Consider the following 13,275-nt stretch of genomic DNA (forward strand, 5'->3'; position numbering starts at 1 on the left):
AGAACATGAAAACTCCTCTGCATCCCAGGAGAATAAGATTAAATTGGAAAGCGAGGCTTGAAATAACTCATGTTGGCACATTTCCCAGGGGGACAACTGGCGGGTCTTTCTGCCACAGACACCAGGGCCGGGCTGCGCGTCGCTGGGGGCTGCTGAGGGCCCCGGGGGTGGCTGAGGTGTACTCACTTCAGGGAGAGGGAGTAGTCATGCCTGCTGGTCTGGCTGTTCCGGACAAGGTAGCTACACTCCTTGCAGAGTCTCAGCAGGTTCTCGGCGTCTCCTCTGCTGATGGCTCCATGATACCATCTGTGGAGAAGAGAGGGGGTCAGAACCCAGTGGGGACAGACCCCTACAGCTGACACCCAAAAATCTGTTCCTCCTCGAGGAGACTCAGCCCCCTTGGAGGGCAGCTGCTGGTGTCCCAGGCCTCCTTGTCACGAGGCAGTGCAAGTGCACGCATGTGCGCGTGCACGTGTGCGTGCTTGTGCACGTATGTTCATGGATTCAGTCATACACTAGACATCGACCAAGTGCCTGCTGCATGTAGGTCCTGGGGAGAGAACAGTGAACAAATCTGTGGTCTCCTCCCCTCGAAGCTTACAGTCTAATGTGGGTGCTACGGAGGAAATGGAGCAGAGGCGTCTGGCTTGGAGCTGGAGGGAGGGACCACTAGTTTAAGCAGCAGCCAGGGAAGCCTGTGGAGAGTGACATTTCAGCGGGGACCTGAAGGAGGTGGGGGAGGAAGCCACGAAGGACAGCAGCTGGAAGAGAGCATATCTGGCAGAAAAAAGGGCAGCAAAGGCAGGAGCCCCTGGCGTGTTTTGGAAACAGCAAGGAGGCCAGTTGGGCTGGAGTAAGGCAGGGGCCAGGACGGGTGGTGGGACATTAGAGGCCGTGTGGCAGGGCCGGGTGCACAAGGCAGTGGGAGGACTCCAGCTCTCTCTGAGTGACGTGGAAGCTGTCAAAGGGCCTGACAGGAGGGACATGTGCTGGCTCTGTGACATCTGTGGGACAAATAGGCGGTGCTCCTCACTCAGGAAAGCCGGCAGTTGGGGTGGGGTGGCCACGCCAACACTCCTGCCAAGTGCATCTGGCATCAGCTGGGCACACGGAATCCCAGTGTCACTGCTTCTGGACACCACGTGGTGATCGGCAGAATCAGAAGGGAGGGGCACCACGGCAGATGCCTAAGGCCCCAAATGCAGGACAAAGGGGGAAATGCTGACTTTCAAGACTGGGAAAGCTGAAGGTAAAATTTCAGTGGAAGACTGAAGATCCTAAGATGCTGGTCAGTGGATATACTCCGAATGTGTCTCTGTTTACATTATGGTCTCAGAGTGGCTGGCTTAGGGGGAAGGTGTCCAGAGATGGGGTCAGGAAGAGAACCAGAGGTGTTGGATGGCCTAGGATGGATCACACTTCAGCCACTGAGGCACACATGCAGCTGTGCCACTGGCCAGCTGGGCATGTGACTCAAGCAGCTGAACCCGGGTGCACCTAGGTTCCCTATCAAGTTAGGATCACTCCACCCCTGTTTTGGGGTTGTGAGGATTAAATGGGATGATGCACTGAAGGACTGATGCAGAGCCTGAGATGGGGTGAGTTTCAACAAATGGCAGCTACAAGCATCAGCAGAAAGAGACTGCACTTGCAGGCAGGCAGCCAAGGGTCACCTCTCCAGCTATCGTTATTTCAGGCTGCTACCTGCCGTGCAGGCTGCATTTTAAACTCCCAGGGGCATAGGGGATGCTGCCTCCTCACCCTGGCCCAGGAGTGCCCTGCGAATGTGCCCAGTACCCCTGAGAGTTTTGTTATAGACACTCTGCTTGGAGAAAAGCTTCGCACTGCCTTTCTCTGCACTTTGTTATTTATAAGGCAGTGCTCTGAACAGTTAGCAGCAGTGGGGATGACATAATTATAACTTAAAAAAAAAAAAACCAACCCAATGAGCTCTAGGAAAGCAAGGACTGGAGAGTGAGAAGGATGAGTGTCCCTGTCCAATGAGCATGTGACTGAGTCACTGACCACCCAGGAGGTGACTACTCATAGCAGGTCAGCCCCGGGGCTGGACATCTGGAGTGAGACTCGCCAAGGGAAAAGGCAGGGGGAGACGCAGACTGCACACCTGCCTTCCTGTCTACACTTACACAGATATTGAGAGGATGTGAAGCTGGGGACTGCAAGGGCTGCCATAATTAAGACACCCCCAAAGACATGAAGGCTGAGGGTATGCTTGAGAAAGGACACATGACTGTCAGTGAGAGAAATGGTTAGACAAGGATGGAGCTGATGTTAGAAATAAGAGTTAGTAGTTTTGCCAAGGTTGTTTTCTGGGAAATTTCACCTATGTAACATACCCCCAGCGAGCTGACAAAAATACTTTTTTATTAGGAAAACAAGTTCCAGCTACTTAAAGCAGAGCCGTCCTCAGGGAAAGGCCTAGAAGTGGCCTCCGGGGAAGAGTCGCTTGCGTCTGCCCTCCCTGAGCACAGGAGCAAGTGGCCCTAAGAGGCAGTGGCAAATGGGCCTCCAGGGGGTCCGGAGCCTCACTGAGGGTAATCCCTGGTGGGTAAATGGGACAAGCTGCTTGTTCCCTCCCGGGTGCTCCACATGGAGAGAAAGGCAGGGCCTCGGGGGCAAGGATCAAAGGTGAACCAAGAGGAGTTTGGGAGAGAAGGGGCAAAGGACACTAGATTGGGTAGGGGGAGCAGCCAGTGGCCAGACTGTCAGCAGAAGTATGGCCAGCGGGAGACAGGATGGGCCTGGGTGGTCCTGTTCACTGGGGCGGGGAAGCCCTGGGCCCCAGAAGGCTTTGCCGGACCCAGAAGAGAAACTAGGCAGAGGCAGGAGGCCCTCGTGGGGATGTGCTGGACTCTGCAGAGCTGATCACTCATGGCGGAACCACGGGGATTAAGAAGACTCAATCATCACCATGCAGCCTATCCAATACCTATGAGCTCATCCAATATTTACTCACCACTTACTACATCCTTGATCCCACAGGGTTCACGCAGGGAGATGAAGAGTCAACAGACAGATTCAGGAAACAATTTATATAGGTAAGTGCCATGTAGGAATACTGGGTTTGTGATAAGGCAGTGACTGGGGAGGGGGAGATGCTCTCTATAAAATGAATGGACAGAGGCCCCCCAAGGAGATGACATTTGACCTGAGAATCTGCATTTGAGAAGGAGCCAATCATGTAATAAGCCAAAGAAAATATGTTCTCTGCAGAGCCATCAAGTGCAAAGATCCTGAAGTAGGAATGAGCCTGGGATGTTCATGGAGCAGAAAGGCAGCAAGAATGGTCCAGCACTGTGAGCGGGGGAAGTGGCAGGGGATGAGGATGGAGCAGGAGGCAGGGCCCAGCTCCCTGAGGCCTTGTGGACCAAGGGAAGAAGTCTGATTTCATTCTAAGTTATAGGGAGGGCAACGAGAGTTTTAAACAGAGATGCTTAACAGATACTTGCTCTGGATGATCTTACAAAAGGGTTCGTCAGGCTGCCCTGAAGAGCAGCCATAGTGGAAGTGAAGAAGGAGACAAGTGAGGAAGCTTCTGCTGTGGTCCGGACAGGAGGACCTGAGATGAGAAGAATGGATGAATTCGGGCTGTTTTGGTTGGAAAACTGGCAGAACTTAGTAATGCACTAGATGCTGGTGTCACGCAAACAAAGGAATCAAGGTGACTCCAGGGTTGTGTCTTGAGCAACTGGGTAGAGGTGATGCCGTTTGTGGAGGTGGGCAAGTTGGGGAGGAGCAGGTATGCAGGAGAAGTTCAGGAGTCCAGTTCTGAACATGTTAAATTCAAGATGCCCACTCGTCAGCCAAGTGGAGATGCCAAGAAGGCAGCTGCATGTAGGAGTCGGGAGTTCTGGGAGAGGTGTGGGTTGGGGATGCGCACTTGTGAATCACTGCCAAGATCCCAAGGAGACCAACCAGGGAGAGCACGTAGTTGGAAACTGAGCCCCAGACAATCGAACCTTCAGCTCAAGCTGAGGCAAGGAGCCAGCGGGGGAGACGCAAGGAGCGCTGGGGAGGCAGCAGAAAAACCAGGAGCAAAGAGTATCTCCGAAGGAGGGGGCTATTTACTGTGCTGACGGCCATGGAGGACAGAAGTCACCTGGTGACCCGGGTAGAAAAGGGAAGCAGACTGTGGATGAGAGTGGGAGACAACGGAAGGGAGAGAGAAAGTACTGACAGCTCTCTGGGAACACAGACCATTGCATGGACAGCGAGCTACTCCCTGAGCACCTGTTATGTGCCAGGCACCATTCTAGGCACTGAAGATGCAGTGGTGTCCCAGACAAGCTCCTGTCCTCACGGAGCTTATGTTCCCAACAGGGGCTGAAGTCAGAGGGGGATGTTGAGTCAATATTATTTAACTTATTTATTTGCTTTAAGAAGTTCATGACCAGAATATAATGGTAATAACGATGCAGGATGGAGGAAGCAGGCACCCCTGAGTACCTGAGCAGCCCTTCCACTGTTGTAGGAGGGAAAACAGGTGATCTGGGTGCCCGGGCAGATATGTAACTGCCCATCCTCAGCAATCCTCTAAGACTGGGGCATACACCTCAGTGTCCCCATGTCCCTCTCCCCTGTGCTGGGGGGAGAGAAGCTGGAACTTGGAGGAAGCATCCACCCAGATTGGGAATTAGGAGAAGCTCTCTGCCTGGGTCAGGTCTTACCTAAGCACACCTCTTCAGTGATGAGTCAGGGCCTCCAGCAGGCCAGAATAATCCTGGGGAGATGAGACGACGGGGGAGGAAAAGCCAGTCATGACTCTGGACTTGGCCAAGGGCCTTGTTGGGTGGGAGTAGGAAAGAAAAGGCAGCAGAACTGCCCTCCGGGGGCCCTCGAAGTCCTGCCCAGGGTTGGGAAGAGGGTAGGCTGGGCCGCTGACCCCAGGCAGACCTGGCTCAGGATGCACACTGAACAGCTCCCAGTTCCCAGGCATCTCTGTATCATATTTTGTTTGTTGATTTAAAAGTACACAGTTTGATCAGAAATAAGCAAAACCTGCCACCCAATCTGCGTGGCTGTGGGAAGTGATTAACACAACACCCGCTGGGAGCGCTACCCCCCACGCTCGGTACAGCAGGCACAGGGCCGTCACAAAGGAGGCTGCAGCATACGCTTAAAAAGGGGCACATGAGCACATGACATCATTCGGAAAACCCTGCATCCTGCTCACCGAGCGAGCATTTCCTGTGAGGGATGCACTGCCGGCCGGGCCGAGACCAGAATCCCAGGGGTGGAGACTAATATAGTACATAATGCACGGGATGCAGTCTCACGGGGAAGCGGCTGGGTGGCAGCTAATCTCTCGGCCTTACTGAGTGCCTACTCTGTGCCGGCTGTTTGCTAAGGATTGGGGAGAAGTATGTACAGGCGGGAAGTAAGGGGAGAGGGTGGGAGTTGAGTCATGGGGCTGGGGTTCAAATCCTACCTCCCTCTGCACTCTGACCCTTGAGATCCTAGCCAAGGCCCTGCACCTCTTGGGGCCCCAATTTTCTCATTTTCAGTGATAACCCCATTTATCCCGCATTCGCTTGTTAAGAGGGTGATACATCTGATGGTATCAGCACAAGATTCAGGGCCTGCACTTTTAAGTCTCTGGAGAATCTCACTCTAGGGCTGGTATATGGAAGGGCGAGAAACTGAAAAAGCAGTCTGGGGGCAATTCACAGGGCGAGGGGCAGTCTTGGGAGATGGGACTTTATCCTGGAGGTGATGGGGAGCCACTGAAGGTGTAAGAGCAGAGCAGGGACCTGAGACTCCAGCAGAAGAGGGAGATGATCATCACGATCTAGGGAAGGGGCAGTAAAAATGGACCAGCAGTGCTGGGGAGAAGCAGGGAGGGAAAGGTGCAGCAGGGATGGGACTAGGCTGCTGATTGAAGCTGGAAAGTCTCTGGAGAAAACCCAAATCAAGAGTGTCAAGGTGTGCAACCAAGCAGACGTGGGGCAAAAACATCATTGTAGCTTAAAAATAAATCTAATTTACAATTAGGGGGCAGGATTTAGTATACATTTAGCTTTTCAAAAATTTGCTGCATGATGAGCTTTGAAAGGAGGATGTAAGATGTAGACAATTTCACAGTCCTTCCTACTAGTCATCCAAAGTAAGGGAGGCCATACAGTGTGGAGAGAGAAAGCACAGGGCTAGGAATCAGGTGACGCAAGTTCTCATTCCGACTGGCCAGACTCGTCGGTGGCCTGACTTTCTAGTCTTGACAGTGACTCCGTGAACTGGTTGCTGGGATTGGGCTTTGCTCCCTGAAAACTTACATTTGCTTCTCCAGAGGGACAGCAGGATCCACTCTCTCTCCCAGGATCCCACAGAACTCGGGGCTCCCATGTTTGATGGGCTTGAAGCCCCCTCCAGGAGCTCGAAGCTGGCGCCGCCGGTCCCGGGAAGGCGAGGGGGATGACTGCCGTTTCTCGTTGCCGTTAAACTGGGCTGTGGGGGAGAGAGAAAGTACACAATTACCTGGAGCTCAGTGCAAGGAGTTACTGGGTGGTGCATAGTGAGGTCCTAGGGGATGGTTCTCTCTGGGGCTCTACAATTTGCAGGAGGAAGATCTCCAGGCAATGAACAAACATAGCTGAAAAGATATGGGCTTCCTAAAACAAGACGTGCATGAGCTGTCTAAACCAGATGATGCAGCTGACGGGCTGGTTTGTCTCCCAATGCCACGGAGCTCAGCCCTATTCTCAAAGGAACCCTCCTGCAACCTCCATCAAAAGGGGGCATAGCACTCCGAGGGTGCTCAGTCTCATAGTCAGCTCTCAGGGAGAAAGCTTTTCCACATTTTGTGCCAAAACCTGCCTCCGAGTGGCTCCTTTCCTCCTCCCATTCTCCCACCCCACCTGGAGCTGTACTGGCCACATCTGCCCTCTTTCTCCTGGGACTCTCTACTAGAGAGTTTCAATGGAGGCTCGTGCTGTATCACACAGATCTGCTTCTCTTCACTCAGGCCCCTGTGTGGGCCCCACACATAGCCTGCCACGTCCTGGGCCCAGCACCCAGGGGAGGCTGCAGCAGGCCTGGCACAGTGGGACGGGCCCTCCCCCTGTGTACTTTCCTCTCTGCCCTGGACCTGTGAGAGTGTCATTCACCCCATGGACTATGGAGGGTGCCACTTGAGGGCAGGACCCTGGAGATACTGAACAAAGAGCAGAAAACATGAGCTGAAATTGGATTTGCTACAAGCGTTCCTGGAGACCAGCTGGTCCACCTTGCAAATAATCTCTCTGGGCCTTAGTTTCCTCATATGAAACATAGGGATAATGACTGTACCCCTCCACGGGGTTGTTGTGAGGATTCCGGCAGGTGATGCACAGCGATCTCAGCAGAGTGCCTGGCATGTAGTCTGTGCTCAGTGTGGGCACAGTAGTAAGCACTTCACAGAAGCTTCCAAATGGACCTGAGTCCTCCTCCTAAGCTGGCCAGTGGTTAGCTGTGTGCCTTGGCTAAGCTGTTCAACCTCTCTGAGGCCCCATTCCCTACTTTACCAGGCTGCTGTGGAGATCAGATGAGGGAATACATCCCAAGGGCCTGAAACACACAGTGTGCTGAGTAAACTGGGTCAGGGCCTACAGACCGTGTTCCCAAGGCCATGAGCAGCCCCAGGCCCACAGACACACATTGGCAGAAATCTGCCCCTAGCCAGCAAGCATGGACATGGCAAGCAGTCCTCCAACCCCAGCCAGACACATAGTGATCAACCTCACATTCACAGAAGGTGGCAGGAAACACCTGCCCTGACTGTAACGTGCTGTCCCTGGGGACCGAGGAACTTGAATGCACTTGTATGCCTCAGCCATGGAGCAAGGCTATCCATCAGGACTGCAAAGCTTTTCCTCCCTGCTGAGATACTCTTCTGCATTAATCACTATGGAAAACAGCGGAGAGGTTCCTGCCAACAGAAGGCTCCAGACACGTTGGACCCGTGTGTGTGGTCACTCTCATGACTACACCCGGGTCCAGCAGGCTGTCTGTCCACCTATCCCACTCCTAGACTCTCATTCACACGTGCCAGGTACAATTCAGGGCTGGGAAACAACAGTGTGCAAGACACACAGAAATCCCTGCCTCAGCAGTCAGAGTCCCAGTGAGGAAAGACAGACAACAAGTGAAATCTTCACAACACACCCGCTGGTGCTGAGTGGTCTGGACAAAACAAAAGCAGGGCAGGGAAGGCCCCTTGAGGGTGACATCTAAATAAATGCCTGGAGGGAAGGACAGGCAAGCCAGGGGGACATCTGAGGTAAGGACATTCCAGGCTGAGGTTGGACCTTAGGACCTGGTTACCTGTCTAGTCTCGGGTCTCACCATGCCCCCTTCCAGGTTATGCTCTCTGCCTCCCGTCCTGATTTCTTCCAACCTGTCCACCTGATTGCTCTTCAGGAGTCACCTCTTCCAGGAAGCCTTCCCTGACCTCACCCTCTTCCCAGACTTTAGCTTGATCTTGGCCTAAGCACTAGCATCCTTGTTTGGCTCCTCATGAGCCCCTCAAGGGCAGGGGCTGTACCATATTTGCCCTAACCCCTCATGCCTAGCACACACCCACAACATAGTAGGTGTTCCATGAATGAATGAACTTAATGAGCTGCTGTTTCACTTTATTGGGGAAAAATATCGGTTTTCATACCAGATAAATTGGATAAAACCTAATAACGTCCCAGTCAACGCTGTAATTCCCCTCTGAATTAATTTACACATTCGCCTGCAAGCTTAATAATATAGCCATACATTTTAGAGGGAACAGGTGGTGATGAATGACAGGCTTAATTAGGCAAATCATTTCACCTAAAATAAAAATATACAAACTCCAAGTGCAGTGATTCAGCGGCACAAGAGAAAAAAAAAACTGTTAAGAACAAAAGCTCCAAACACAATTGCTTTCATTCCTTCTAATTAAGTTTCTCTTTAATCTGCAATTAAAAATGGCAATTCTTTTAATTTAGTGATTTTCTGCAAAAGATAAAGACACAGTCCTCAAAAGAATATCCACATTTAGAGAAAAAATATGCCACTCTTGTGCATTGTTAGAAAGACAGAACCTAATTAATTCCACCTATAGGCAATTACAAATGGAAGTGAGAGTTCCGTAGGAGGGAGGGGAGACTTGGGGGCAAGGCCAGGCCTCAGGAGCCCTTCTGCCTTTGGTAGGATGATAGGGCCCAAGACCCCTGGTGGCAGTGGGAGAAGTGGCCCTATTAATGGTTCCACCAGCCTCTGTCTCTAGGGCAGGTGAGATGGCCCCTTTGTGACAGCCCAAATGTCCTTCCAAAAGTTCCTGTCTGTTGACAGGCCTCATCCTTTGAGACCAAGTTCAGGTGTCCCCATCTTCTGGAGGCCTTTCTTCCATCTAGATTAGCCTCTGACACTGGTGGTCCCCTTCCTACTTGTATTATAGACTGTATACCAATTCCAAATTGGCCCTTAAGCTGGGTCACTGCCAGTGACAGAAGACAGCGTCCCACACAGCCATGCTAGCTCTAACCCTCCCAATAACCCTGCCACCTTGTGCGTAATGAGTGAGGGACTGGGGGCCCAGAGAAGGTGAAGAAGCACTCTAGGGTCTCAACGCTAAGAGGTGGGGCCCTGTGGGTGACCAGGGTGACCCCACCTTCATGTTCTCCTTCCCCACGAGGACACTGGAAGAGCTGGTGGGGGCAGGGGCTGTGCCTCACTCGTCTAGTCTCTGGAATGATCACCCTCCTCCTCCATCTGTGTGACTTCTGTATCTAGAAGCTTCTAAGGTCTGGAACAAAAGCCCTTCTTCACAAAGCCTCCCCCATCCCATCTGCTGAGAACCACCTTCCTCCTGGGGGCTCACAACACTTGGCCCTTCTCTGGTAGCTCAGTGAGTACCCAAGTCACTCATCCCCAGTCAGCCGGGGTGTTCTGACGGGGCAGTGCCTAGGATTGATTTTATTTCTCTTCTCCGTCTCCAATCTCTAGTCTGCCCTGAAACCAACTTCAGTGCTTGGTATGGAGACAGTGCTTAGTAAATGTTTGCTTAGATGAAATAAATGTGTTCCTTCAGGGTCCAGCTCCTTCCTGTTTATCATTCAGTGCTGGCCAGAGAGATCAGGTTCTCAAAAGCCAAAGGGCCTCTAAAGCACAGCTCTCTGGGCTCAGGAACCCCTGCCGGCTCCCAGTTCCCTGGGATGGAGGGCAAACTCCTCATTCTGGTGCTCAAGGTCCTCCATGACTTGGCGACAACCTGACCCTCTGGGTTCCACATCCACCTCTAGGCTCCAGTCACAAAGGATGGCTGGTCCCAAATTCATCATCTGCCTTCCTGCCTCTTGGCCTTTGCTTTGCTGTGTCTGCCTCCTAGAATCCCTTTCTCCAGTATCTGTGCTGTGCAAAAAATCTAAGTCATTCTTCAAAGTTCAGCTCCAAAGCTACCTCCTGGGGGAAGTTTTGTCCCAGATCCCGCCAGGTGGAATTCATTTCTCTTCTGAACCCCACCTCCCCTGTCTATGCCACTGTCTGATCCCACTGCAGTCTATGTTAGTGTGGTACCTAGGTGTCTTAGAACTGGATGGAGATGGGGCCTCCTGCCTCTTTCGAACCTCCACATGCCTGACACACAGCCAGCTCTAAGGAACAGCCCAGGGGCTGCGGCAAGGCCAGGGAACAGAGGAAATTCATCAGCTTAGCGTCATGGAAAGGGTGTGGACTTTGGAGAGGAAGATCTGGATTTGAACCCTGCCTCTGCCACTACTGTGTGACTTCGGGCAAGTTTCTAAACCTCTCTAAGGCTTAGCTTCCTCTTCTGTAAAACCAGGCTGACAATATCTATAACATAAAGGATTGTGGAGGTTGTTAGTAACAGATGATGTACCAAAGTCCAGGCAGGCCCCCTGTAAGGGGTGGTTCCCTCTCCACACCGCCACATCCATGCTCAGAACAGCTCCCTTTCATGTAGTTGAGGCTGCAGTGCCTTGTATCAGAAACCACCGTCTTTTTTCCTTAACCTGTGCTGGAATTCCTAAGTTGGATGCTCCAAGAGGACAGGACATTGTTTTGTTCAAAGCTGAATTCCCAATGCCGAGAACAGTGCCTGATATACAGTGGACGCTCAGAATCTGTTGCAGGACTGAATCTTCACCCAGATTCGTGGTCGGTAGGAACAAAAGACCTCATTCATCAATCAAGAAAGGAACCTTAGGAGCTAGATTCCCTCCTCAAATTATTTCAAAATAGTTGGAAAAATGGCTTAACTTTCACTGAATGCTTCCTGGGCACAAGTGGGCACATGAGAACGTCAGGTGACATTTTCCTCTGACCCTCACAGCAGACCTAGGAGGTTGGTGCTACTTTGTCTACTTTTTTATGAACGGGGCCTGCTGTGGCCAAGGAGCCTGCCCCAGCTGATAGGAGCAGGCTGCCACACCAGGTAGCGGGCCCCAGACCCCAACCCTTGACCCCTCTGCTTTGGAATCGAAGCCCTGAACATCCTCCTCAACTGGGGTGCCCTAGGAGTGCCTTTATCTGGGGATGAGCAGGGAGAAGAGTCAACAGTCTGCCAAACATCCTCCAGGCTGAAAGCGAGTGTGGATAGCAACCCCCAAGGACAGGGACCATTTACGGGAAACTAGACAGGAGCAAAGGCAGCCCAGGGCCTTGGGCCCCGGGTGAGGCCTATGACGTGCTCCAAGGTCAGTAGCTACTTCTTTCTGGCTGGCCTGGGGCCTCTGGCCCTCTCAGTTCTCCTGTACAGGACACAGTCCTTTAAACAAAGGCAACGAGGATTCGAGGATTGAAAATAAGACCCCATGCATGAAGTGCCTTGCAAAGAACTCCCGGGCACTGAAGAGGCTTCCAATCCTGTGTGGATGAGGCAGAAGTGAATACAGGGCTGACAGGAGGGGCCTGGACAGTGCTCTAGGCCTGGTGTTCTTGGATGTCCTACCATTCTGAAATCACAAGGGCACAGAGAACAGGACAAAGGCGTCCAAGGTACCCCTTCCATGCAGTCCTGGGGGCCGTTTCCTCCATGCTGTGGAAGACCTGGCCTTGATGCTGGTGGGTTTGTGGCGAGGGGACAGGCGGGGAGTGGGGAGGGCAGGGGTGGAGAGGCACAGAAGGGGCTGCTGCCCAGGTAGTTGTGAGCCCCCAAGAAGGGGCAAGGAGGGAGACTGGGCATTGGTTTGGGAAGGCGAGGGCCCCACACGACCCAGAGTATATGCAAACACCATAACCTTTCACAATAGTGTGCAAACACTTGCATCTGACTAAAACCCTGTTCCCATGAATGGTCCTCTGCTGCCTCAGTTTCTTAAACATACATTCTGCATCATCTCACCTGCTCCTGACAACAAGACAAAGATTAGACTTCCCATTTTCCAGATGGAGAAAGGTCCAGAGAGGTGAAGCCCCCTTCTTGGCAGCAGTTGAGGAGCAGGCCTCACTCTCCCCTCTCCCCGTGAGCGAAAGCTGTACTTCCAGGTAGGTTGTAAGACACGGGCAGGCAGCTCAGCAAATGTTTGGTTTGCTTTTCCAGGATTGCCAACAAGAGGCCTCTGTGTTCATCTCGCAGGCACACGCAGGCCCCAGGGCATCAGGCTGCCACATCTTGTGGGCCGTGCCTGAGAACAGAAGTCCTTATTGTGAGGGCAGTGGCGGTGGTGACTCCCCGAGAAGCAGGGCATCGGGAAAGCTGTGAGGCAGGCGCCGGGATGCCGCCCGGGCTCCAGGAATGCCATCTGGTTTCAGGAACGCTGTCCATGCATGCATACCCAAACCTGGGCCTGGCACCAGGGGGAGTGCCTTTGTCCTACCATTCTGCACCCCACAAAGGAGACATGGACACCACTGCCTGGTGTAAAGACCCCACCCTAAGGGCTGCCACTTGGCTACAGGAAAGGTAGGGATAAATTCTGATGAAAATGATGAAATGACCCAAAAGCAAAGGACTTTACAGCTGCTGAAGCAATCCATCTTCATTATCATAATTCATATTCTGGATGAGAAATGACAGGCTGGAAGAGACTGAATTTCCCCACATTAACAGCTAGACTTGAACTTGGACTTGAACCCAAGTCTTCTGAATCCCAGGGGCCTCTAACAAGTTCAGTACAAATCCTGACTATAGTGTAACACGCTCTCAAAAGCAACAGTGACAGTGATACCAAAAGCCAACATCCACTGAGCACTCACTGTGCCCCCGACTCTCAGCACCAATTACCACCCTGTTTTACAGATGAAGAAACAGGCAACTTGCCCCTGGTCACCCTGCTAGCAAGTGGCAGC

General features: G+C 52.5%; 1 protein-coding gene across 1 annotated transcript in view; it reads right to left on the minus strand.

Annotated features, from left to right (window-relative positions):
* The window catches only part of SHB (SH2 domain containing adaptor protein B), a 125,763-nt gene that overhangs the window by 23,084 nt on the left and 89,404 nt on the right, over window positions 1–13,275 (minus strand). Inside the window, exons 4-5 of the mRNA XM_006204074.4 lie at window positions 6,291–6,462; window positions 187–306 (exon numbers count right to left, since the gene is read on the minus strand). Coding sequence (XP_006204136.4) covers window positions 187–306; window positions 6,291–6,462 — 292 coding nt within the window. The remainder of the gene's footprint in view (window positions 1–186; window positions 307–6,290; window positions 6,463–13,275) is intronic.

This window comes from Vicugna pacos, chromosome 4, assembly GCF_048564905.1.
Source record: "Vicugna pacos chromosome 4, VicPac4, whole genome shotgun sequence".
In the NCBI taxonomy this organism is placed as follows: domain Eukaryota; kingdom Metazoa; phylum Chordata; class Mammalia; order Artiodactyla; family Camelidae; genus Vicugna; species Vicugna pacos.